Here is a 27,410-nt window from a genome sequence, read left to right as displayed (position 1 = left end):
TAGCTTACTCATGGAGCTGTAGGACACGCTCTCTGACCTGAGCTCCATGACTACTTCATGAAGTACACTTTTTGATTGATGACTCTTTGAAGTTGGCTTTGTTTCCTGTATTGTGAGCACAGTGTGTAGTCTGAATCATTTCCTCCCTGCTCTTTCACCTTCCATAGACCTTGTCAGTTACTGTGTTCTATATCCAAACTCACCTGACATCATTAATTGTAGTATATATTGCAGAGTCAAATATTAGTTGATGTTACATCAAATTCTCCTTTTAAGGAAAATTATTTCTTAAGCTGTGTAAGTATTTCCATATTTTTTTAGCATTAATGGTAGCTGTGGCCAGAGGCTTTGCTGACATATTTCTTGAGTCATGAAGTTCCTCACTTTTTAAGTCTTAAAGCGAATACATTCTCCTCTCCTGTGTCAGTGTTGGCATTTTACTTTTTATGACTGTTATGTTTAGCAAGGGTAGAATAAAAGGTGTTCGTTTATCTTTTTAATTGATTTTCAGGGAGTTGCTTGCTGTTGGCCTTTTGTTTCTTAAATGTAGTTGACAATAAGAACTGGAGTAGCAACGACCGCTGTTTTATTTAGCTCAATGATCTGTGAACTGCCTCATAATTTACTTCTAATATTTGTAAATAGTGTCTAGTTGCTACAGCTGTAGTCTCTATGTATATTACCCTGTAAATATAAAACTCTTAACGCCACATGTGGAACAGAGAAAGTTTATTATAGCAGGTTCTGACCATCTTTAGACTTAAACTTTGCCACCTGATGCCTCTGAAAATAGTACATGGAGGCCTCTTACAGAACAGTTGTCTTAGTTGATTACAGCCATTAGTTCTGTGACTTCCCTGGACTGTTTTAAGAGCTAGCAGAAGAAACTGTGTATTTAATGCTTGACCTCTTTGTTCTGTTTATTTTATTTTTTTTTTTTAGTAGAGTCATGCATCTGTCAAATACTGAATTGAGTTGCTTAATTCTGATCTGTTGATAAACACTTTGCAGATAAATGCAGAAGACTGCTCTTTGTAATTAGTCATAACTGTTTGTTCCAGTCTCATTTGTGTGTGGTGTTTCTTCTTCTCCAGTCATTGTCCAGGGAGGAGCCCTTTCAAGCATTTGCACTCAGATTATGACAACTGTCAACCAAGAACAAAACAAAGTCCTGTGGATTCCAGCTGGCCCGCTGTAGATTATTGCGCTGTGAAACTACTTTGCAGATGTAAATAACCAACTAACTTTCTATCCAATGGACTCTGTTCATTTCTGTCTTTATAAAGTTATCCGTAGGTGATTTCTGTTTCATGAAGGGGAATGATAACACTGAACACACAAGGACCTGATGAGGCATGTGGGAAAGGGGTAGATCACTTCACCGAGCTTGTCTCTTACCGTCGTACATGTACACATGACAGATTGTCACGAGGAGTTGTGACCTGTGTGTACTTGTCCATGAGTAACGAATTTAACAATGCTGCAAAACCCTGTAGAATGACAAGTTTACAAAAACCTTTTCAAAGTATTTGGTTCTTGCTGTTTACTTGAATGTCTTTTTGTTTTGTTTTGTTTTGTTTTTTTTAACTCTATGTCCTTTCACTTAATGAGGTAGCTCTCCAAAATGGAGTGAAATTTCTGAATATGAACGGTCAGTTTATAGGCAGTGTGACTCTTAGTTACGATTTTGACCATTTCTAAGCACACTGTTGACTTGACAACCAGGTAATAAGGTGGGATTGAATTGGTACGTCTTGGGAGTAAGCTCAAAAGTAAGTACACTCCTACACAGGGCAGACCACTGTTTGTATCCTGTCGATGCTTGTCTGTCAAAGATATCGTTTCTTGTTTTATGCATGAATCTAATATTTAAATGTCATAATGTATCTGAACAATCCAAGCTTAACTTGTGTCGAGAAATAATAATTTTTGGTTGTTGGGCCTGGATTAAGTACTGGTGGGGAAGAGTCATAAACTAGGCCTAGCATGCTGTGTTCTGTCACTTTTAGATACTGTAAATATGGAAAGCTTATGTCGGTGCAATTTTGCAGGGTAATTCTTAAGCTTTGTACTTCAGTGTGTAGCATTCACATAGATTGTTTTTATTTAAGAGCAGACACAGTTTTAGGGCTTTGACTAAAAGCCTTTAGAAAGGTACTAAATTGTTAGTGTTTTCACTGTCAAAAAAAAGTGATCGTTTAGTTTTGGTTGCAATACTTATTTAGCTGTTGTACCAAACTCTATTATATTGGTTCCCTTTTTGGTTTTTTGCACTTCTGACTCTGTGTTCCTAACACAGGTTTTGTACCTGTCTCTTCTGTCTCTTGTGCCATGTTTCCTGGGTACTGTATTTTAATTGTTTTTAAAATATTATTTGAGTAGAACTGCTTCTCAGCCACTGTTTCTAACATTTCATTATGTAGAGTTTCTAGTTTTACACTACAGGCTGTAATTTTGCTTCTGTTTGCAGCTTTTATAATTAAAAAAAGGGATTCTTATTGTACAGTTCTTCAAAGAAAGATCTGGTCCTAAATTTAAATTCTGTTTTACAGTTGCTATATTATAGTTCAAAATACTCTTTATAGTATTTATATAGTTATAACTATATAGAGTATTTTGAACTATAAAAACATCTAATATATATATAGTATTTTATATAGTATTATACCATACTATTATAATACTATATATATAAATTAATAAATATGAAATGGTATCAATGAATTACTAGTCCACCTGCTTCCCATGGTGAGGGACAGAAGTTGGGTTTTGTTTATCTCATTTTTTTGTTTGTTTGTTTTTTAAAGTTTGAGATCAGAGTAGACTCCAGTGGTACAACTGAAACAGACAGGTACTGTTCTGATATGGATTTTTCTGTACTAAATGAAAATGTCACTTTGTATCAAAAAAAAAGTTAAAGAAACTGATTACTAAATAAAGGTCAATTTCTGTAACTTCACTTGTGTGTAATGGGTGCATCTAGCTCTCGATCTTCTTGACTCTTTTTAGTTGATCCCTCACATAAGGTTTAAATTTCTGACTAAAATTGGTGCACATACTTTCAAGTACCCACCTTGAGAGGAATAAGCTTCAGTTTTGTGCTTTTGTCCAGCCTTGCATACGTAAATACCAGAGACCTTCACAAACTGCAGGACACAAGAAGTTAGATGTTTGTGTTAACATCTTTAACATTCTGGCCCAGGTGTTAAGGATTTCAGATGGAAATGCAATTGATTGGATGAAGGCTTTATCTGAAGAATGAGTCTATCCTGTTATTTTCACTGCAAACTGGGGAAAACACAGGCAAAAATGTGAATATTAGCTTAGAGACACATTGCAGAATGCTCTGACTCAGTTTTTACACTTCAGACAGACCAGCCTCTTCTGTTCATTGAGTTACCTGAAAGCTTAGAGGGAAGGTAATTATTGTGTACTAAGTTTTCTGCTTCATCTGTTGCTTTATTCTCAGATGCCAAATAGTGAGCTTCAACATGAACCTAATTGGTGGACTGTCAATCTTCTTGTAATCTGCAAACCTAGTAATAGCCTTCAGTCATAAGACAGGACTTGCACCTTATCTCTTTTTCTTGAAAAAAACCGCTGTGGTAACATCTTCTAAGAGAGGATGAAGGAAATGAGAATAGGTACGTTTTGGCAGGTCAGTAACAGCCATACATTGCATTTCTTCTACTTCACAAGGAAGTAGAACATGAAGTCATGATTGAACACTACAAAGATTCCTTCAGCTCACATCAGGAATTTCCTGCTATACCATTTTCTTTTATATTACTGCATACTGGAGCTAGATTTGGCCCTTATTCTGGGACAAGTAGCTTTGTCCAGATGTTTTAAATAAAGAATGTAGTTATATGGGTATTTTAAAATAGTTCTAAATGATAAAGCTAGAAACACAAAGTTGAGAATTCAGCCCTTATGCTTGTAAGCCACCATTTAGAATGTATGGCTGCAGGTAAACAGTTAACTAGAAATCAGCATCTTTTAAATTTATTTCTCCATAGCTAAACTGACATAAAGTGGCTGAAGATACTTCAGCCTGTATGTATGATCTGTTGTTAATATGCTGACAAATATCTACTTGCTTACAAACTTCTGCATTCTATTCACATTGACCTGAATTGCAGGGCAAGTGTTTGCCAGATCAGAATTACACTCTGACAGCTGCCAACTTCTCCACCTCAGACAAGCGTTCTTTTTCAGTGCCTGATAAATTTGGAGGCCATATCATGGTCCTTTTTAGCGAATGGAAGCATTGCCTTAAGCAGTCTTGAACAGCTTTCCCAGCTCAATCTGAGATGGATGTATTTGTGGTTAAAGTAAAATCTTATAATCTTTTCTAGACTTGTGTCTAAGGCTCCATGTAATTTCTACAATTCTTTGCCTCCGTTTCACCATGGACAGTTTCTATTAAAATAGACTGACATTGGAAAAATGTGCACTGGCTTGGAAACTCAAGAGACTACTGTGAAAAATACAGATACCCAGCAAAGCAGACTTTGGTATTGTGTAACAACTAATAAAGGTTCCAGAACTGCAGTAGAAACTGAACAGCATAAAAAAGGTGCTTGGCCTCTTCCTGTAAGTTTTCTTAGGCTGCTTTGTCCATGAGTGTTTCTTATTCATTTGATTGTTTTAAAAGATATTTTTTCCAACATTTCATCTCTGTCATTTTGCTTAGAAAATGTCTTGATGTTCTTCACTGCAAAAGTAAATTTTTGATAATATTTGATAGCCAACTTTTTACCTATTTAATTTGCCTTTTTTCTCTCTTTGAATACCAAGAGATGCTTTTGCTAGCACAGCACAAGTGATGCAAGCATGAATCCAAAAACCAGATGAACAGAGGATCAGTGATCAAGTGATAGGTGTGAACATACTAGCTTAACTTGGGATTGTTCAGCTCTGTTTTAACAAACAATTCCTTATAAGTTTTCCTAAGAGTGGGGGTTTTTTTACATTATTTGTGATTTTAGATAAATGCTGTAACTTTATATTTAAAAGTTGTCTACATGGAGCCTTTTCTTGAAGCAAACTGTGCATAGACAGCATATTGCAACTAAAGAAATTTAAAACATTTTCAGTTTTGGAAGTTATATAGACTTCTAGTATGGAAAATATTTCATTTTTTTTTTTAATATTTATTTTATCTTATTACTTAACTCACTTGAAAAACAGTGAGGAGAGATGTAATAAAGTTTTTCTGATTTCATTAGATCTTATTTAATTAAGCAGTTTTAATTATTTTTCCTTTATAGAATGCACCTGTTAATGGGGAAATGGCAGAGATCTAACCATTGTTTTAAGAAGCAAATCACAAAAATCTTTGTACTATATAACCTAGTCATTTAATATGATGGTGAATTATCTGTCACTGCTATGTAACAGTACATTATATGCTAAATGTGTTCACTGGGATATTTTCTATGTCTGTCATATTGAAGAAAATAGCACCAATGGCTGTGGAAGCTTTCAAAGATATGGAATCTTGATTTTATGACCCTTTTCCTTCACTGGTTCACACTATAAAGAGTGTCCAAGAGCTAGAATATTACTACTGCTAGTTAAGAAAAACAACCCAAACCGGAACAACACTCCCCCCTCCACACCCAATGCATAAAACAACCCCCTTCCCACCAAACTACACTTACAGTGTCCAGTTTGGCTTTCTTATGATTTCATGTCCTTCCTATCTTCCTGAAGATACATTAAAATTTCTTAAAGCAAAGATAGTTTACTCTTAATTCACATACATACTGCATATTTCTCCAAAATTGGAAACAAGTCTGTCAAAACGTTAAATTCTTTCAATAGCTTGAAAAAATATCTGTCTGTTGATAAAATCACACTTGTATTTGCAATGAGTTTCTTTTCTTTTGAAGTTTTTTTCAGTCCAAATGTGAATGATGCTCCTTATGTAATATTCCCTATGCCCTTCCTGCAAAGACAGGGAATGATCAGCTTTCTGAAGATGGTGACTTTGATCTCCAGAGTAAGTGACTGGTTTTTTTGCAACTCTTGGACCTCCTTTTGCTGCAGATTCATCTTATCTCATTAGCAATTACACCAATCAATTAAAATCATCTTAATTCCTTCATTTGCCAAATCTGCTTGGTCCACAGATGCTTAGCGTTTTAGCTTAGCATTTTGATGCTCAAATTATTGGGTTTTTTAAGCAAATTAAGGTGGTATTTGTGGTCCACCTGTGATAAACGTAAGGTATTAGGTTTCAAGCTTGTCTGTTTGGCTAGTGTAAGCAATAAAAGGCTGAAAATGCATTTTTTTTGTCCAAATACGTGTAAGAAGACTAAATGTGATTGTCTTATAGTTCTGTGATGAAAATAACTGTTCGTTATAGCATTTTGAGAGGGTAATTCCAGTGAAGTCATTCAAAAGAACCTAAGGTAAGAGGTAGAAAATTGTTCTCTGCTGTGAAGATACAATTTGAGAGTACCAGCAATTGCTTGCAGCATTATAGTAACAAGTAGGTTTGTGATGCAAAGATGAGTAAGTGCAATTACTGAAGGAACCAAACACATGGAGCTGAATTCCAGGAAGGTGATAGAAGCTGCATATCCTCAGCAAACGGTAAGGTTGATCCCATGGTGGCAAATATGTATCACTTATATCTGGGGTTGGCTGAACTGTGTGGCTTTTCAGAGCTTCTGACTGCAGATGTATTTCTAGAATTCAAATGAATTATCATACTTTTATACCCTGACTTACACTGTCATAAAAAATGTGTGGTTAATAGCTGCAATTATAGTGTGATCTGTTGGGACCTGCTCTGACTGATTTTCAGTTTAATTATTTAGAACTCATTTTTCAGGGTGGTACCACATACTTTGTGCCAGAGTGACCATTTTACGGCTACAAAATAATTCAAGCGAAGTTGTAAAAATGAATTGGATATCCTCCCTCCTCCTGGCCTTACAGGGCAGAGTTTCTTTCAGGGCTGCAAGATTTGAGCTTCCAGAGACACTTGAATTCCTAAGTGATGCTGACACTGCTCTGTCGTCCTGCACAGGATGTGATCAGAGCTGTCTCCTGGCAGTGTGGAGTAAGGAAGCCTGCCCTGGCTTCAGGCCACAGCTGTGCTCCTCCATGGGATACCTTGTAATGCTTCAGTCTTTGCATCTCTCATTTGTAATGCTTCAGTCATCTCACCTTAGTGAGATGCTTACAGTCCTGGCTCCATAGGGCAGTTCTCTGCCTTCCAGAGCTGAAGTGGGATTTCTGATCAGCAGTTGCTGCTGTGTTTTTCCTTTCAGTTGTCCATTCTCTGCTATGTAACCATACACAGGCCTAGTTTTGGCAAGCGCTTCATGAAATTTTTCTCAGAATAGAAGTGAGGTTCTAGTTAGTGTGAGAACTATATTGGGGATACAATCACAAACTTTCCCCTTCTTTTACTGTTATCTGCAGCTTTAGTTTCCCTTTGCTTTATAATCTCATTATCATTAGTAGATAAATCTTCTTTCAAGGTGTGTCTCCCATCGAGTGCAGCCTTCCTGTTTGCCCCATTTCCTTGCTTCATGCTTCACTTGCACGTCTAAACTCTCAAAGATATTTTTTCCATTGCTGATGCAACTTAATCTCTCCCTTCCTCGCCCTGTTATCTAATGCTAAAGTATTTGGGGGCATTATGTAAAGTCTGTTTGTTTCATAAAGCATACCATGCAGTTGTGTGTTAATTACTGATTTGATTTTAGACACTTGTTTTACTCACTGTTGATGATCTCGTGAACAGCAGTGGTTGATCAACTCCAGCATTCAGCAGCCTGCAATATCAGGGAATGTTTTAGAAAGGTTTCCATGTCTGCAGTTTCTGAAAGCGATGCCTTGCTATGTTTCCAGCAGTGTCAGCAGTACATTTGTAAAAGAACCTACTCGGTAAGCAACAGAAGATGACTTGAGAAAGTTCACATACCTGCCTTAAGATTTTATGACCTCTGCTCACTTACAGAGGCTTCAATCTTTGAATTAATTTGCATTTCCCTCTGCTCTGTTGTGATTCTGTGATAACACAGCACTGGTAAGGTGTGCAGAGGTATAGCTGAATTGGCTTGCCGCAGATTACTAAGATCCTCAAATGGTGCCTGACCTTCACTAGAAATAAACTATTATTATTCTAATTTTAACCTGTTTTGCTGTAACTCAGGACATTACTGAAGTTACAAGAAGCCAGTTTATAAAGAGTTCCGAAATTCTGGAACTTGACAGAAGTAACCATATTTCCCTGATTTTTTTCCACCCTACTCTTACCCTAAACCCTAGTTTTTATTTTACACTCTCAATACTATCAGCCATTTGAAGATGTAGGCAGTCTGTAATACACAATATGGTGAAAGAACATGAATAGTAACAAACCAGTGTTTAATGTTGCAAGTCATGGGCCCTTTTCAGTTCTTTTATTTGCAGCAGGAGCTACTCAGAAACAGAATCCTTTCTTGAAACAATTAAGACAGAGTTGAAAAGTAATTTTTTTTCTTGTCCTCAGTGTTCTCATAGTGAGACTTTCAACATCTAACTCCCTTATTTTTAAAAATCTGGTGTCCAGACCAAAAACATTTGTGGCACCTTAATTCTTGTTCCTTTAAAAATACTGTTTTAACGTCTCTGCTGCAGTGTATGTACTTCATTATTCAGAGGACTTTCAGCTTTTGTTTTATTAGATGTAATCCTCAACTATTTCAATGATTTGGGCTTTATGACTTTTTGCGATCCCCTGCTATTTATGGGACGTAGTTTTTGATTCAAATAAAGGTTTGTTCCATCATAACCCATTGAGTCATCCAGCTTGATGGTGAGAAGTTGTGGTTCTGTAGTCACTCCAAACTGAAGTGTCCTATTCCTCAGTGGGGGGAAAGAAAAAGTTAGGTCAGCTAACCTATCCAATGTGGGATTTTCCTTTCAGTGTATATATATATTCCTGTGTTTCGTGAGTGTGCTCTTTTGTTCTCTTGTTTTGTTTTGTATTTTTAAAAGTCTAATTCTTCAGGTACTACACCCACAAGGATGTGTCCTGAAAAGCAGTGGTACTACAGATAAGTAAATGAGCAATACATGGTTTGTTAGTCAACGTGAATTAGAAAAATGGCAAAATTGTTTAGAATTAAGCTGATGGGTCACATAAAAACCCAAAACTGCAATGCTCCCAGAGTTATTTAGCCTTTTGATTTTTAATATACCTGCTTTAAAAAGGTGTTATTAACCTGAAAGCTACATTTGGAAAATGTAAAAGCATTGGAGGGGGATACTTCATTTAATAAACATTGAAATGAGGTGTTAAGTTTCATCAAAAGGAAAGCTGTTATTCTGTTTCATCTTGGCACTCACAATTTTCATGAAAATATTGATTAATTTCTGAAAAAGAAAGGACCCTTTAAAAGACATCTCAAGCCAGCTGCTGAAAACAGGAGTTAGACTATATAATTACTCACCATTAAAAGTTGTGTTTGGGAGTTTTTACTGTGTGTAGTACAGAATGTAATGATTAGAGGAAAAAAAATTATTTCTGGCATGTGAGAGAGAATAAATCTTTCCATTGCCAGTATGCTAATACAGTCAGTACAAAAGCTACAACAGATGAAAAAAAAAGCACTAAAAATTATTTCTTTGGTAATACACGGAAGATGACCTGCATTTATCAAATTATTCTTTTAAAATTTGAGAAATGCTCCCTTGATGCAAATTCATATATCAAACATCTCTGACACTCTATTTATTTTTATAGTTAGAACATCTCATTTACAGTCATTTTATGCTGTATATAGCACTGATTGTTTTTCTTGCAAGATTAGGAACAGAGTTTCAAACTGTCCTCCTCAAGGTCACAAGCCTGGCAGTAAATTCTTCTCTTGGTTTTTTTGTAAATCATAAAGCACTTCAATAACAAAAAAAGAAAACAAACCACTATAGAATCATGCTTAGGTTTATGAAAATCAAATAATGTGTATTCTATGATCATTTCTTCCATAAACAGAAAGTATGGGCAGAATCAATGGTGAGAACTTGCAGCCCTAGTGATGATGTAAATCAACAGCTTCCATGCGTGGCATGAAAAAACAAAGTAACTGATTCTTAAACTGATGTGTGCTGCAGTCTGTAATGCACCATCAGAGGGAGTTCAAATAATGGTGGTTCTGAAGAGACTGAAAAGTATAGGATATTTCTTATCTGTAAATTCAACATTTCTAGTGCATTAAATTCAGACACCTATTATGGGCTATTTTGTAACAATCACTCTAAATTGATGAAGGCATACTAAGCCATGTATGGCTACAGACCTTTTGTTGAGACCAGACAATAATAATCTAGTCTCTAAAGTATGCAAAAAGCATGAGAGAACATCAGGCTGACTGGCTTAGTGTCAAGTCCTACTTATAAAAGGTATGACTTAAAATGGAAAGCCTTTGTGACAGTTTATGCTGACTAACTTAATGCGTATAGCCTGTGCACAGAGCTATTTTCCACCTATTCGTGAATACACAAGCAAGAAAATTGGCTTTAAACATAGAGGGGTGCAGAGAGTTCTTTTGTTTAGTCAAATATTTTCCAGTGAACATTTAACCAGTTCTAATTTATGGGGAACAGATGGTTTTTCTTCATTAGTAATTGTTTTTCCAGAAGATAACCCTGTATTAAAATTTGTGAGGATTCATGGGCTCTTTTATTTTAAGTAAAGCTCTTAGTTGAAACCACTCAATTTTTTAGAAAATAAAAAAACAATTACTTTCTCAAACCTCCAAAGCCTTGTTAGTTTATTATGTTCTGTTTTTTTCTTAGAGGCAAAAGTTGTCCAAGGTGTTGTTGCACTCTTCCTTGGAAGGAAAATCTTTTAAGTGTCCCTAGGATGCAGACATAACAGAGGTTCACCAAAATTGCCTCTGCTTTTAACTCAGGTAAGATGCAATGGCATCAGATCAAGATGTCAGATGCAAGTCCTGTAAACTCTTTTGAATCCACCTGTGTTCAAAATTGTGTCCACAATTTCATGATAATGAAAAAGTTTTGGTTTTCTTTTGGGACTAGTGAACAGTTTGATTTTTATGCCTCCATCCTTGTCCCACTAAAATAGAGACACCTTATCCCTTGCTATAGGAGCAAGAACAGGAACTGAGGCCTCTCACGTTTCAAGTATCCTGTCAGAAACATATTGTTAAGTTCTATTTTAAGCATATTCAGTATTTTGAGTAATAAGAGCAATACCAGGAAATTTTAACCTTAATAACTGATGTGCTGGTTTGACAAGGTTTTCACAGCAGAAGTCACTGTTGTATAAGCCTTCACAGAAGCAGTGCTTTTCTCGTTATGGAAACATACATACACCTTGAGTTGCATTTTCCTTTTATGACATATTCAGAGCTCTCTTCAATCCTTTGAGGTATATTCATACAAATTGGTGGAGGAAACCCTCTAAGACACAAGTGTACAAAATACCAGTGTCTAGTTATATTAACTTTGAGCTTTAAAAGATCCAGAATTCAAAGGTAATAGCATATTTCCCACTAACAAGATGCACATTTTTAGGTACTAGCCTCCAAAGTTAGACTTACAGAACTTCCTCTTACTTAATAAAACTACAGAGTTGCATCTTTCTTTTGTTTAGGCACTGGAGTAAGTAATACAATCATTAAGTTGTCAACAAGCTCCTCTGCCATGTGTTGCTGTCTTGTATGCAGCGTATGCAAATTATCCCAGTGCCTCCTGAGAAGTTGCTACATGTCCTTTCCTTTTGCGATCCATGCATTGGGCCATGACCTTTCTCTTCTAAATTTCTTTATTCAAGTTACAGACACCTCTGTGTACAGGTTTTGAAGTGATCTGTGCCCTGTTGGCAGTGCTAACCTCTGCCATCAAAGGGCACAAGCAACAGTCTTGCCCTGGTGTGAGTAGAGTGTGGCTGCACTCCAGCTCTGCCTGCTGTGTGCTTGCTCTGTACATTTTGGGTTGCTGTTTTTGAAGGGACTGAGACACTGGCTGTGTCTTGCTTCTCTCTTCACCCTGCTGGAGGCCCCAGAGCCCCTGTTTGCTACACTCTTATATTTTCATTTGCTTTGATACTATGACTGTGCTGTAAAACTGTTTTAATTACCTGGATTTTATGGGTGGCTTACCTGTTTGTATTTGTACAAAGTCTAGCATTACAGAGAGGGAATGGGACAGAAAGCTGTTACTTCAAACAGGAAAATAATTAAAACAAGCTTTTCAACAGTGAAGTGATCTGTGAGAGGTAGAGCACCAGATGTGATTGCATGGGCAGGTTTTTTTCTTTTGAGTTTTTTGGTTCTTGAAAGGGTCTGTGTTTTATCCCAGAAGATTATAGAGTCCTTTTCATGCAGCTTAATATTTTTTTACAGATGCCTTACGGATAGGAAGTTGTATCCTGTTTCACAGATAGAAAGCTGAGAGGCAAATAGAGACCAATTTTTAAGAAATCAAGAGGGGGGTGTTAAAATATGGCTAATAAAATACTCTAAATGATGCCATAAAGAGGAGAAGGATGTAGCTTAACTGGAGAACTGTGTTGCACAATGCTGTGTGAAGTGTCGTAGTACCTTAAGTGTGGCTGATTTCTGTGCACTCACTGAGGCAAATAATTGCTCCAGGAAATAACATTTTAGTATCTCACAATCAGCATTTCTCTGAGTTTACTCCTCACATCATTCTGTTCGTATTTCTTCTGGTCTTTCAGAATAGACTTTGAGCTCTTGCTCTAGTGCCATTGCAGGCAATAGAGTTTCTTCCACAGCTTAAAGGCAAAACTTGTTGCTGCCCGTTGTTGATGTTCAGGAATGGGAGGGTAAGGGCACAAACATTTTTTTTTAAAATACAAAGAGACAGATGAAAGATAAATTTGGTGCTCTTTGGTTTGTGGGTTTGTTGAGGGTTCTTTTCTTTATGTGTTTGGTGTTGCGTTTGTGGAGTTTTTTGTGTTGGCTTTTGGTTTATTCTACGTTTGTGGGGTTTTTTGGAGGTAAAGATGAGTTTCTTCAAGTATAAAGCTGGGCAATCCCACATAATTGATGTTGCCGTGGCCTCTAGCCAAAGCTGGAGGAGTCATCAGTTAGTCTTAACCTGATGAAGGGCAGAGACAGACATAAATCCCCTTCTCCAACAAGATGTAAACATTTTACTTTTTTTCTTTTTTTTTTTCTTTTTTTTCTTTTTTTTTTTTTTTTTTGTGACTGCTTACTTTTTCTTTTTGGGAAACTTGCAGACTGAAGGGAGCAAAGTGAAGGAGAAAGGTCTGGCCCACGAGTGCTTAGTTTGTTAATGGAGTTTGTTCAGATATACCACCATCTGGTACTAGGAGATTGGTCTTTGCTGTGCAGCCATTTGGTTGCTCCAGTTAGCATGAAATGCATTGAAATTACAGCCTTGATTTCCACCAGGTACTATGTAGCAACATCCTACCCCTTTCATTAGTCACAGAAGCGAGTCCATGACCAGGAGCTGCATGATGCAGGGCAGCTCTCCCGTGCTCTCCTCACTGTGCCTGCAAATGGTGTGTGCTCACTGAACTCCTGTGGTCAGTCCTTTCTGTCCAGAAAGAGCAGCTCTGGCTGCACAGCTGCCAGGGTGCAGCAGCCTTAAACACAAACGTGGTCTGTGGCAATTGTGACAATATGGAAGATGTTAGACTGTGTGTATTTATTGACATTCCTTACAAAGTCATTGCCCCCCTAATACAAAGGTATTAATTACAGATAGAGAGAAACAAGGTCAAGAGATGAGAGCATGCAATCTGGAATTTCCACCACGACTGATTATGCTTATGCTTATGCTTCAGCTATTAGAAGTGACAAGGTTGCACTTGTTATGTGGATGCTTGCTTCTAATTAAAGAAAATGCCTGTCCTTTAAGAACTCAAGAAAAAATAGATCCAATTTTTATCTTTACCTTAGTTTCTTAATACTCTTCTTGTGTGAATGCTAGCTTATTCATTTTCTGTGCAGATGTGGTTTGTACACTTGTTGGATGAATTAAGGACTGCATTTTTACTCACCTGACACCTTTAGAGGCAAGCTTTGCCTGCAGCACAAGATAAAATGAGCTTTGTACTCCCATCTTATTCTTTTCTTTGTCTATGGTGCATCTCTTCTCCTTATTTACTGTCTGTCTGTGTGGAGGTGCTTCAGACAGTTAATCTAGTCAGGTGAATTTGCACAAACCAAAATGGACTGTGTTGATACACTCATTCAAGAACAGAGGCATTTCGAAGTGAGTTACACTGCAGAAAAAAAAGGTCCTTGAATTCTGATTCACATTGCAAGTGCTTCAATTAAAAATAAATTCAATTTATTTTTCCCAAGTGACCCTTTGCAAACTCAAAGGACTCGGTTCTCTAAACTCCAGCATCTTGATAAAAGAATGAATCCAATCACTTTACTCTTCACCCCATTACTAATCTCTGTGGTAGCAGAAAGATATGCACAATTTCCTATATAAAAAATATCCTCTGTTTTCACCAGTAACCTTGCTGCTTTATTTGTGTTTCAGTGCTATCATTTGTACTCCCTGCCTGCCTTCCTTATTGCTCTCCTATTTATGTTTTCATTATTTACTATGGTTTGCGTATACTGGTGGATGGAGTACTATTTCTTGACGCAAGTCTTTTATGATGTTTATTGATGAGACATTTGTGAGAACAGCCTCTTTGTACCCTGTGCAGTTACCATTTGTGTTTTGCGTTAATGTGCAGCTTTCCAGAAGCCTTTCTGTAAGCTGCAGAAAATGAGGCTCCCAGCTGAGAGCAGTTCAGAACATCTCCCTTTGGCATAGTAGCTGCCTTTCTGTTTTAACTAAGTGAGATTCAGTGCATATACTGAGGCTTAAATGAATAAATGCATCTGAAGCTACGCTAGTTTAGGATGAAGATCACAAGGGATATGTCAGGTGTGTGCTTACAAAGAAGTGCTCACTCATAGCTGTACATATATGTCATATTTATATAATGGGGGAGTCTCCTGTCAGCCATGTGGTTTTGAAACAGTTACCTCAGTTACTGGTTTTCTATACTTTTCAAAGCCCTTGATATGTATCATGACTAGCAAAAGGTATTCAAAGCCAAGGTTGCATTCAATGTACTGTGGTGTTGGAAGATGCAGAAATAAGGAAGGAAGGTATGATAATATACTAGGTGGGGACTCAGAAAATTGTCTTCCCTTTCTGGGAAATGGGGACTTCCTTTTATTGTCCTAGGTGAGTCAGCCCCATTTGGCATTAGCTATCCCATGAAAATCTCAGCAGAGTTGAATGGAAAGGAAAAAATATCACAGCTATAATATCCTTGAACTGGCATAAATCTACCCCAGCTTGAGAAATTTTGCCCCAGGTTATATCAATCTTCTTCAGTGCATTTTCTTCCTGGGCCATCTAGACTATGTGGACCCACCCCCAAAGAAATGGCATTCTCTGTCTCACTTGGGTGAGGAATAACACCACTTGCCAGTTTTGTTGACTACAGGCTGTAGCTTTTGGTCCATAAGTTTGTATGACACCTTGTGGAAAGAGGTGGTGATCTCATTCATGGCCTCTGTGCAACCCTTATAGGAAAATTTCCAGAACTGCTATACATGGAAGAAAATGTTAATGTAACAACTTTTAGACAGCATGTCTGTCTGGTGAAAGGAGTAGCCTGGGGCTGCTGAAACAGCAATTGAGACCCAAAAATACAGTGTTATATGTCGGTCACAGAAAAGCATCCAGTTGAGTCTCAACAGTGAAGTGAGGTGAGAGAAGCAGTGCTCTCCTCCTGCTCTCCTCCCTGCCCTGCCTTTCTGGTTTGAGTTCTTTAGGATCCCATAAGAATGGTCAAATGCATTTTCATTGCTTGTGAAAATGCCTTACTACCAGTCTGTCTGTTATGAAATTTCAGCAAACAAGTACACAACCTCTGGCAAACAGACTTTAAAACCAGAGAAAAAACAAGTACCATAGTGCAATTTCTGATTTATAGGGAGTAAAACTTTGCGTTTTTCAGGCACACATAATACATAAATAGATAAGTTGTAGAAAATTGACTAATGAAATGAATATAAATGTATTTAGTACAAATTTTCAAGCACTTCAGGCGATTAATTGAGTCTCTCTGCCCAAAGTTTTGACTGTACAGATAAATGTATTGGTTGCAGAGCAAAAGTATCCCCATTCAGTCTTCCCCAGTAAAGAAAATAGCATTTAGTGATGTGGGAGTTGATTTTTGGAGTACTCAAAGCAGTGAGGGCTGAGGTCAGGCCTGCAGCAATAAGCTTTACTGCCAACTGCTGTCAGGTGGCAATATTGACAGCTCAGCATCACTGGAATACACATCTTTTGGCTGCATCTGCCAGCATCATGAACTTCTCACAAAGATGTTTTATGTCTGCAGAAGCTGTAGGAGTGTGCTGGAAGGAGCCCACAGCTCTCACCTGTTGACATTGCTGTTGCTCTGGCTGATGCCAAAGCGCTGCAGTGCTCAGGGAAGAAATCCAAGTGGTAGGAAAGTGAGCATTGCTGCTTGAGTGAGGGAAAACCTGCAGTGAAGGAAGGGCATCCATGTTCCAAGAAGTTCCTGAGACAAATGAGCACAATTAGATTATATGCCTTGGGCATCTTCTGGGTAGTTTTGGACAGTAGATGTTTATTTCAGGGGATGCTTCCTCACCAGGAAACCCAGGGCATTGCAGGAAGAAGCACCAAAATTGCTGTACCCGGGTCATGCCTGAGCTCAGCCTCCAGTCTGGCCATGGGTGCAGATGTCTCTTACTTTGGAGGGCTCCTATTGCTTATTTACTTTTATTACTGACAGCTGCTTTCTTCTGCAAGTATGATATCCTGGCCTGATATTCTGGCCAAATTCTAGCTATAATCCTTACCGCCTGCTTGACTTAAAATAGCCCATACATTAAAATGTGTCATTTCTCTTCTAACTGAATGTGGTGTTTTTAAACAATTTCCATTTTTCACCCCAAATATGGCTCTTTCAGCTTTCAATGTTTCTCTATTTCTAGCTTGTTAAAGTACTTGGAAGGCATTATGCCTTGCATACATAAAGACAAGCTATTATAAATATTTAGCTAACTAAAGCATTTGTGATTTTTTTAACTTCTAAGTTAGAAGTAAATGGGATACTTGTAAAGTCTCTTGCATTTTTTACAGAAAGTTATCTATAAATCTTTCACAATAGTTTGGGACTTTTCATGGTGTACGTGCCAAAATACATCCTACCTCAGTACCACTGGGATTCAGAAACTAGACAAAGTGTCAGAGAGACTAAAACAAAGACTCGTGCCTGGAATATTCCTGAAAGAATCCGACAAGCATCAGTGCTCTGTGACTGAGCAGTGCTGGTTGGAAAGGATCACTCAGTAAAATAGTTTTCCTTTTTCTTCAGGAAAGGAAAGGTATTCCAGTGGAGCCTCTGTTTATGTTTTCCTTTGTGTTGAAAGTTCTGGGTGATCCCTAGAAGGTCGTTTAGCCTCTCTAGGCTTTGCCCTTAGGCTATAAAATAGGAGTATTGATACATCCTTTCTGCACGGAATCATTTTCTGGATAAGATTGCGAGGTACTTAAATGCAATAGTACTGGCTTCTGCACAGTAACTGGATAAATTTTCCTTAAATTGTTTGATTAATATCCTGTTAACGCAGTTCAACAAGTAACTGAAAGTACATTTTGTCTCTGTTTTAAGAAAATGGAGAATTTTATCTATGTGCAGTATTCTCAACAGTATTTTAGCAAAGAGGTTTGAAGAATGTTTGTGAAACAGCTAATCTTAAACAAATAGAAGTATTTAAAGAAGGCAAATGTTGAACTCTAAGACACAACTATTTGCAAAAGGAGCCTGGTTTCACTCAAAGTAATGGAAACAGCTCACATGAGCTATTTATTAAGTGGTTTGCAAGGCTAGGGTTTAAAAAAAATTAAATTGCTCAGTCTTTAGGCCAAAAACTTATTGCAGAAATTACTTAGAGAATATTAGTTAGTGTTAAAATCAGAAAATGTTCATCAGCAATTCATAACCAAAATATTTTTTCTAGTACATTTATCTCTGGGACCAGTATTACTGTCTAGATGTTACTTTTACCTTGCAGTCAGGCATAAAGAAAGGAACTCTGGAGAGGGAAATGTTCAAGATTATTTTATTTTAAGAATATGGAAAAGTTCCACTGTAAAAGTCTTTTTTGCTTTTCAGATCAGGTTTAGGCCATAACCAACATACCCAGGATGCCACGAGCACTGCTCAGTCTCAAAGCCATCCTTATCTACCCCATTGTGCTAAAGGCACCACAAACCACTGGAGAAAGCATTACACATTTCCATCATGTGTTTTTATTTTGTTTGGACTGGACTTAAGATATGCCTGGATGTGCTTTCAAGAAGCTGTGGCTTTTATATTTTTGCATTGAGACTGACCAAAACTGATAATTTATGTCTTGTAGGGCTGATGACTTAGCACTTTCCCAGTTAGAGCTGGAGCCAAGCACTGCAGTAATTATTTTGCGGTTGATTTCTGAGACCTTTGGAAGCTCAGCGTGGGGATGGGGGAGGCACAGAGGCAGTGCCGCAGAGGCTCTGACAGAACAGCCAAGGGGGTCACTGGCAGTTCACACAAACTCTGAAGCTCACCAAAAAGAATTGCCCATTCTTTTCCAAAAGAAACTTCCAGTCTGTGATGGAAGTGAACTGATCTTCCTCTGTAGAAAGCAGATGAAAACTATAGCACATGTATAATTTGCTGAAAAGATGTGCTAAAATCATTGCAACCTAATACATCACATTTTGCTGCTCCTTCCAACAACAATCACATTATTCAACAGCTTGGGGATATCTAAATCTGCTTTTCACTTTTAAGTGTCACTTCTTGGTTGTTCTGTTAAGCTCAAAAGATGAACTGAAATATGTTTCAGAAAGGAAAAAAGGTGACGTGCACAAGGGAGTCAAGTCACTGCTCAAACTCAGGGGGTATATGGAAACTGCCTAGTAACTGTGGTGTTCATCTCTGTCTAGATTTTTCCCTAGCCCTTTTCTGGTTGGGAGAAGATGAAAAGAAGGGAGAAGCAGTTTCTAGACATATTTGCACATAGGAAATAGTTGCCTGCCTTTCTGCCTCTTATGATGCTGTTTTGCATTATATTACACAGTAGTTCTGTCAGTTTAATTTGTCCCATAGTTCTCTTTAGTCATTTTTTGGCAATGTTATTTCTTTTATAACCTGTCAACTTTTAAAGTAGTAGTTAAAATAAAGCTTTTCTCTAATTAGATAGAATGTGAGCCACTGCCTCCCTCCTCTTCCTCCAAGTCACTCAGAGTCAGCTCCCATCCTGAGTTAATGCCCTGCTGACCTGTGTGCAGCGACCCTGTGAGTATCCTAACACTGATTATGAACAACAGTTTGCAGGTACTGTGTATGTACTACTCAGCATGTCATCATGACTGATGGAGTTTTTCAAATGTCCTTAAAAGCAGCACTGTTCAAAGCTCACCAGGGTTACCTACCACAGTGCCATGGTAGGAAACCAGGTATTGACATGGGATGATAACTTGCAACAGCACCTACAAAAAACTTGAGATACACATTAGTTTCATAAATTATATTGAGAAGGCTTAGAGGAACAGCTTCATGTGTAATCTAAAACAGTATATGTATATGTATTTTCTATTTGTTGCAAGATTTGAGATATGCTTTGGCAGCACCCTGGTGAAAGGATCTGTCCACTAGGAATTGAGCTGCATGAAATGCTTTGAGAAGCCAATAGTGCCTCTTACTTTTGAAACAGATCTTTCAAAATGTCAGATGCAATTTCATGCATTTTAGGATAATGCAGGGTCTGGAAATCAAACTGTGAATGAAAAAGTCTTGAACTGTCTCCATGGAAGTCTCTACTAAAGTAGTCCAACTCTAAAAATAAGGAAAGGAAAAAAAAAAGAGAAAGCTGCTTAGTGTTGTCATTTCAAAGTCATCTCAGGTGTATATTTCTTTTCTGATGCAGAACTATCTGAGCCAGAATCAAAAAATGAAAGTTGCCATCACAAACCCCATCTCTTTTTGCCATATCTAGCAGAATACTCTTCACTTTCCTGTCACCAATTCATTACTTCACTTCCCCTGCTTCCAGTGCCTGAACACTGCCTATAAAGCCTGGCTTCTAGTGGTATGTATAGATTGAGTGGCATGCTTGGAACTGTCTTGATGTAGAACTTCTGAAACAGTACAGTTTATTCATAGTCTTTGTGTTGGATTTAATGACTGATTTTCATTACTACCTTGTTTCTTTATACCAAATTAAGCATTTTAGGGGTTTTAAATTTTGTTTGTTTTCAAGTCCATCCTCCCATCTAGAGTATTTGCTTCTGGTTTTCTAATCTGGAAAACACAATCTCATTAATCTGCTATACTTGTTCCTTATTTCCATTGACTTTAGCTATAATTCCTCTATTCTTGAGCTTTCTGTATGACCCTCCTTTTCCTTAGTCTGGGAAGATCTGGTAACTTGTTAACTTTCACTCCTAGTCATGTCTGAGCAGTCAAATACAGGCAATGGTTTTAACCTATTCACTCCAGAAGTATCACATTTTGATTCTTCTTGTGGTAGATATTTCTCTGTACCAGGATACACTTTTGGAGGGGAAGGCATGCCTATTTGGCCACTTAGCTAACGTAAGTGACTTCAAGCTAAGAACTAGATATGCTTTCCCCAAGTTTTCCTTTGGTTTGGGTCTATTCAGTTGAAGATTCCTTTCTTTTCTTTTGGGTTTATTCAGTTGAAGGTACCACAAGCAGCCTTATGTCAGCCATCTTTGACTGCCCCAATCTAAGAGGACTAAGACATCAAAGTTTGTTCATTTTTCAAGTCATGATGACCATTCCATCTCAGGTCTCTTTCTTACGAATTCTCCAATAGCTTATTTCCAAAATTATCTCTCTTGCTGACAGACAGGACAGCAAGAGCAAATCTCTTTTCTCGGTTCAAGGCCCACCATGTAATTTTTTTTCTGACCCTCATGTTGCAGACAATTTCCTTACTTCCTTTCTTGGTGCTCTCCTTCCTTGTGGTGTAGTTCCCACAGTTTCTGCTGGCCAGTAGCTCTGAAATCTCCCCAGTTCCGAGATGGTGTCTGTCTGGCTCCTGTCTCTGTCTCCCACAGTGGAATGTGAGTGAAGACCCCTCTTTAACTCCTCCTAGGCCACTGCTCCCCATGGACACAGACATCACCTCTTACCATCTTCTGGTTAACAAGGCAACCCCCAAGCTCTCTGCGGACACAGAGAACTGCAGTTTTCAGTGCTCAGCTGGACTTTATCTCCTACACCTGTTCTCTGACAAACATGGAAGTGTGCTTATGCTTACTAGTGACCTACCCATTATAGCTCTTTATGCCCTTTATTATGGCACTTTAATGGCTTCCATCTATCAAAATATAGCTGAGAATTCCTACTCTTCCATATGCGCTTAGCCTTGATGGGAGGGGGAATATCACGCGCAGGCAATGAGCCTGCCTTGCTTAGTGAGCTGAATAATTAGTAATTTACAAATTCAGTAAACAGTAAATGTGCTCTTGACCTTCCACTCATACCAGCTGCCTGATGAGGCACCCAGCTGACACGTCCAGCTGCCTAATGCCTTTTACCCGTGTAAAACCCTCACCGAAGCTCCTGCTTGCTCTGTGCTGGTGTTTCAGAAGGCAGCGTGGTACTGCCTACGCTGCATTGTGCTTTCTGATTCATACTAATCCCCTCATCTTCCTATGGAACATTAAACATAATCACGATATTGAAAATGAAGGCGTTGCAGATTTAAAAGTGGGATCTGCTTAACTAAAAATAGCATTAAAGCAAACCCTGTCCTTCTGTACTGAAGGACTGGCTGGTATTTACAGTGCTGTACAGTCATCAGACTCGAGCATAGGAATAGGAAAGAATGCCAACCAAGAGGGACCAGGAATTATAGGCTTGTTCTGGTTTATTCCAAGATCTACTCCTCCTTTCCTTTGTGACCTTGAGCTTGTCATATGGTGTGCCCAGACCACCATTTATTCTTCTGTAATGTAGCTATAAGGCTGGTTTTGCAACTCCTGTGTGTGACAGAAAGCATTTGTATTTACAGAGTGCTTCGGGATTCTTAGAGCTGTCCTAGTGATCAGCAGGCAACCATGCATATATTCACTACTCATTTCTCCAAATTCTAAAAGAAAAAGACTTTTACATTAGAAAAGATCAAATCATTCCTTGGGAAGAACACATCTACAGTGCACCTTCCGACTTCTAGCCCCAACTACTGTGATTTCTAGTTTCTCTTTGGATGACATTATGCAATTTGAAGCTAGCTTTTAAATATCGCATATCAAGGCAGCTACAATAGAAGGAAAACACCATATTTTCTTATCTTATTACCATTTAGCTTTCTATTCTCCACAACCTTCCTGGTTCCTTTGATACTTCCATGTTATTCTGTCAAAGTAGTCAAACTCAAAACATGACCATATTTATGAAAAGATAGTTTTATTTCTCAGTGGCTAAGTTGTATAAATGACACATCTTCTGAACTTTTATCCCCTTTCTAAAGGATTCACTGTTTTCACTAATGCGTAATTTCAGAGAGGCTGTTACAAATTTAATGTTGAAATGACCTGGACAAGAGCTAGAAGTACTCTAATATTAAATTAAATCAATCTCTCTCCTTAGACCCTTAATTCTGAAAGCTGAAGCTCTAAGGAAAGCACCAACTGTCACACGTCTTGCCAATCTGCTTATGCATCTCACTATATCAGTTTTCCTTCCCTTCACTCTCCCTGTTCTCTGCAGTTGACTCAGGCTTTTTTTCTAGGTCTTAAAGACCTATTTAAAACTCTACAGCTTGCCTCCCACACTGTCCTCTCTATAGTAACAAGCAGCTACAGTCTGAGTTCAGATATCTTGTGGTCTGCTTAGGGCCACAGTCTGCAAGCCAGTCTGGATATGGTACATATGCTCAGTATGGCAGGACAACCTGAACACCCAACCTTTTTTATTTAAATTCAGAGAGAAGGTATTGAGCAAGCTAATTACTGCAGGTCTCATTAGCACCGGTGAGCCAATTAAAGCCCTATTCCATTAGATCTTTTTTCTCTTCTAATTCTAAAAAGTAGCTAAGATCTTAAGAGGAAGTTGTCTTTCCCTTTTATCAGAGCTAGCCAGTCTTTGGTAGACATCAGTGATTCTAGAGCTCTCAGTTTTTAAGATACTGGCTCTTGACTAAGCTTAGGTAAGTCTCATGATCGACTGTGTCATCTTAAACCAGCAGGGTACCTCTTGCACACTTACTTTGCAGATTCCAACCGAGACTTGGACCAGGGGAAGGTTAAAACATTAGGATATTTCTGCCCTTAGAAATGTGGTGAACAGAATGCAACTTCAGGCAGTCAAAACAATGCAGAAGAATTGTTGTAACTATGTTGTCATAGCCAACCCTGCACTGTGAAGGAATAAAACTGCTATACTGAACTTTTACCTTATGTAGGACCAAACAGAGCTAAGGTCCTGGCCATACTTTTTACTGTGACTTGCAGGCTATTATTTTTTGAATGACTGCCCAAACCTCAAGAGACAGTATTGTAAACAAGGCTGTGCTTTTCCCTTCTCATTCTTGTTGTCCACATTTAGACATGGAATGACCTATGGTGATAATATGGGTTTGGTTTCTTTATGTCTGTGAAGTTGTCATTTGCAATTTGGTGCCATTGTATTTTTGTTGTCATAAAACTAAAATTTTTGAGAGGTCACATTTCATTTTGGGTTCTCTACTGAGGTTTATTCTGGCTTAGGTATTTCTCAGGCATCTATTACTGCTGTCGTGACTATAAGAAAAGAGAAGGATAAGGAGGCTACAGGAGATGTTTTTGAACTGAGTGGAATTAATATTTTTCCTCCTATCAGGCTGGATCTTCTCTCTTGGTAACACACCCATAGTAATAAATCTGTTTCTATATATAGTCATAGACAGCAACAGCTAACTAAATTGCATATAAACAGCACAGGCACTAGAATCCAGGATCCACTGTTGAAAAAGCTGCAGGTCTCAACCACTGTTGTTCAAGAACAGCAGCTCATGCTATTTTATTGATTACTAGTCCCTCCTTTGTTCAGGGGAGACTGTTGCAGCCACAGGGAGAGGCACATACTCTGACTGAGCTGCTGCCATCTAGCAGATGTATTCATAAGTAGACATTTACATAACAGAAGGTGGTAGGACTTACGTAAAGTTTGTGTTTTATCTCCAATACAGTCAAGCGTACTCTTGGGTGTTGCTAGCTGAAACTCAGATTTTCTGCTTCTAATTAAAAGAGCATCTGTTTTGAATATCCTAGAAAAATTATTCCAGGCTAAGAGACATATCCAGAAAATAGCTGCTCCTCTAATTAGTACACTGAATGCTTATCTGTTTTTCTTCTTCCTCGTATCGAATGGTTTCATTGTATTTGGTGTTGACTTCTATCGCAAATATCCAATAAATCAGATAAGAGATGTCAACGTGTATCACATTAAAGAAATGTTTTATTTATTAAAAATAAAACAATGCACTGTTTCACAGCACATTATGACATTCACATAAATGGCATGATGAGCATAATGTGGGATATGGCATTCCATTCTGTGCTGTGACTTGCCATTTTGAAGTGAGATATAGTAGTTCAAGATCTAGCAGATATATTCTATACAGGAGAATTTCTTTTAAGGAGCAATTTTGAAACTAACCCACTGCAGTAGAATTTTATTTTATTTTAATGACCTTCAAAGGCCAACATGATTGCACAGCCATGTAAAGGAAGTAATTAAGAATTTTAAAAAAACCTGAAAAACAATCTTTCCAAGTAGACATTATTCCCTTGCAAGCAACCATGAATATTGCTAGTTAAAACTAAAACTGTATTAATCTGTTAGAGATATGAAAACTTGTAACAAAATCTGGTTTTATCACATCAGGACTTAGGAAGATTTTGAGAGAGCTGTTTGGAGCAGACTGTTGATCCAGGTATAAAAAGAGCAACCGGGGGAGATAAAAGCCATTGCTGAAAAACTGAATATATTGGTTGCATTAGTATTCAGGGAGAAGGTGATCAAAAAAGTTCTTTCAGCAGTACTCTTTTTTTTTTTAAACCATGCATTAATTGGAGAAATATTAAACTGAAGACACCATAAAAGATGTGTTATTTGCAGAAATCTTCCAGTGTCAAGAGTAAAGAGTGCCAGGATCTGAGATTATTTACTTTCATGTTCAAAAAGACATCAGCTCAAAAGTCAGCTACAGGGTGTAGGATGGGAAATGCAAAGCAATATAAAAGAAAAAAGAAATATATGTGTATAGCTCGTGTAATTCATAGCTAACAGTTTAATTCTGCATGTGTGTAGATATAAGAGCCATCCTAAGATACTTTTCAAGCAAACAAAAGAACTATTTTCTTTTTAGAGCAAAAAATGTAACATTTATGCTATTTATTGCTGCAGGATTTATGGGGATGAAGAGCAGACTTGGTTTTACAGATGGATCTTTGGATCATGAATCCATCAATGACTGTTGAATGTGAACTGCATGCACTTCCAAATCAAGCAGATTTTAAGCTATTGGCTCTAGGCAAGAAATACCTGGGGAAGGAAGGCCCTGCCTGGGCAGTGCTCTTGCACAAGCCCCCACTAATTGCCCTATGGGTGAGAGTGACTGAGTCTGGCTATTGCTCTTATCCAGTATAACCATTTTTAGGTTAATACTTCTGCAACAAATGTAATGAAATAATTTAAAATATGCATTCCACTGTGAAACAAGACATTGACCATTGTTTCCTGAAGTAATTTACTTCTTTAAGCTGTTTTTGACAGGAACTGAGGGGTGTTTATCTAATTAACCACTTCTCAGAGCAATATTTCTGACATGAAAACTGCTTTTGAGATAAACTTTCATCCCACTTTGGTTCTGGTCACAGAATCCTTCTCCTACTGGTTTCATACACGTCCACTTTGGTTTGTGCTAACGTTACTGCCATCCTCGTCGAGCTAGTAAACTCCACAAGTGGGTTTCCTGTCTCAGGTATCCCCAAGGCTTCTTGTTCTTATTTCAATGAGACAGCAGGGAACCGAGCACAGTTTTTGAGGCTCTGCAGAAGCACCTAATGGAATGTGAAGAAAACAAGGCAGGTGAATATGAATTTGTACAGAATATATAACAAATAATAATAACAAAACAGTGTGAGTCCAACCCTTTGCAAACTGAATCCAAAAAGGTTATATGCTGCTCCGCATAGTTGATAATAATATTCATGAGAATCACACCTAGGCATCAAAAAGAAAAGAGCAACTGTCATGCTTAAATAATGTATATGAGAAATATAGTCATCAACATGCTGAAATAATTGTCTGCATATTTTGTGTCAGCAGCCTTATCAATCAGATAATAGCTTCAACTCTTTGTCTGGTTACAACTTAAGAAACCAAATCTTTGTACAAGGTACATTGTTATTGCAGACTTCATTGGTAAAGCTGTGACTGTGATGATAATAGATTTTTTCTGATGTAGCTGAAGTTTGGTGATAGTATTTGTTCTGGCACGGCTCACTGAACACATATCTTATTAAAAGAGACTAAATAATAATAACAAAAAATGTATCTTCCTAGTTGCTTTGCAGTTCTGTTGAGTTTTCCCCCTCTTTGGTTAATGGTACCTTTGGCATCTCCAGCTAGCATCACTATAAATGATGCCCTGTACCTGAAAAAGGACTGTACATTTTGTCACTTCATTGTAATAACAAACTTTTTATCATCTTCAGAGAAATGAAAGAAGCTGAATTGTTGGCAAAAAAAAAAGCAAAATATTGGCTATTTCACTCAGGATAACAAATAAATAGAGCACACAAACTTTAGCTCAGAAATGGAGAAAATAACTTGCATCAAGACAGGAGGAATTTACCATAATCAGCACCTTCCTCTGATAGGGCTAACTGAATGAGAAATAATTCATGACCAAGGGTTTGTCAGAGCCTGGAAAGCAATTAGCATTATAGGCTTTTCTTTTTCTTCAGAACTTCCCATGCATGTAGATAGCTTCTTACATCTTCCTTTAAAGCAGGTATCTGAGACCCCAGTCTGAAACAGGATGTGTGTCTACATCTATAGCCATCAGATGGAAGTTTGGATGGGATCTCAATTGGCAGTTTCCCTGTAAACTTGTGTAAATCTTTTTTGTATATTTCTATTTGGAAGCCTTTCAATTTAGAAACACACTAAGGGAAGTGATTTTTAAAATATTTTATCTTTTTTTTTCCTCCAGGATCCATTACAATTTCAAAAATACATGCTATTTTGTGTATAGCTGCATTTGGTTACATGAACTAGAATATTTTGGCTGTCTTCCCTAAGTGACCATGAAAAGGAGGGAAAC

The 27,410-nt window shown here is 37.8% G+C and overlaps 1 protein-coding gene and 1 long non-coding RNA gene across 5 annotated transcripts in view; one reads left to right on the top strand and one right to left on the bottom strand.

Moving 5' to 3' along the window:
- DLG5 (discs large MAGUK scaffold protein 5) overlaps positions 1–2,954 on the top strand; it is a 102,550-nt gene extending 99,596 nt beyond the window's left edge. For all 4 annotated transcript variants that reach the window (XM_051800741.1, XM_051800739.1, XM_051800738.1 and 1 more), the window contains one exon: positions 1,095–2,954. In XM_051800741.1, the coding sequence (XP_051656701.1) occupies positions 1,095–1,198 (104 nt within the window). In that variant the 3' untranslated portion in view covers positions 1,199–2,954. The remainder of the gene's footprint in view (positions 1–1,094) is intronic.
- LOC127477117 (uncharacterized) lies at positions 2,402–24,861 on the bottom strand. Its single transcript, XR_007906848.1, has 5 exons — positions 24,238–24,861; positions 22,108–22,187; positions 16,431–16,573; positions 7,745–7,796; positions 2,402–3,146 (listed from the first exon to the last, which is right to left on the bottom strand). It is a non-coding gene; the product is annotated as an uncharacterized LOC127477117 (long non-coding RNA).
- Between the last annotated feature and the right edge of the window lie 2,549 nt (positions 24,862–27,410).

This window comes from Manacus candei, unplaced genomic scaffold, assembly GCF_025592945.1.
Source record: "Manacus candei isolate 608988 ecotype Guabito, Panama unplaced genomic scaffold, ASM2559294v1 h1tg000050l, whole genome shotgun sequence".
Taxonomy (NCBI): Eukaryota; Metazoa; Chordata; class Aves; order Passeriformes; family Pipridae; genus Manacus; species Manacus candei.
Note: the sequence above shows the minus strand (reverse complement) of the source record. Positions and strands in the feature narration are given on the sequence as shown.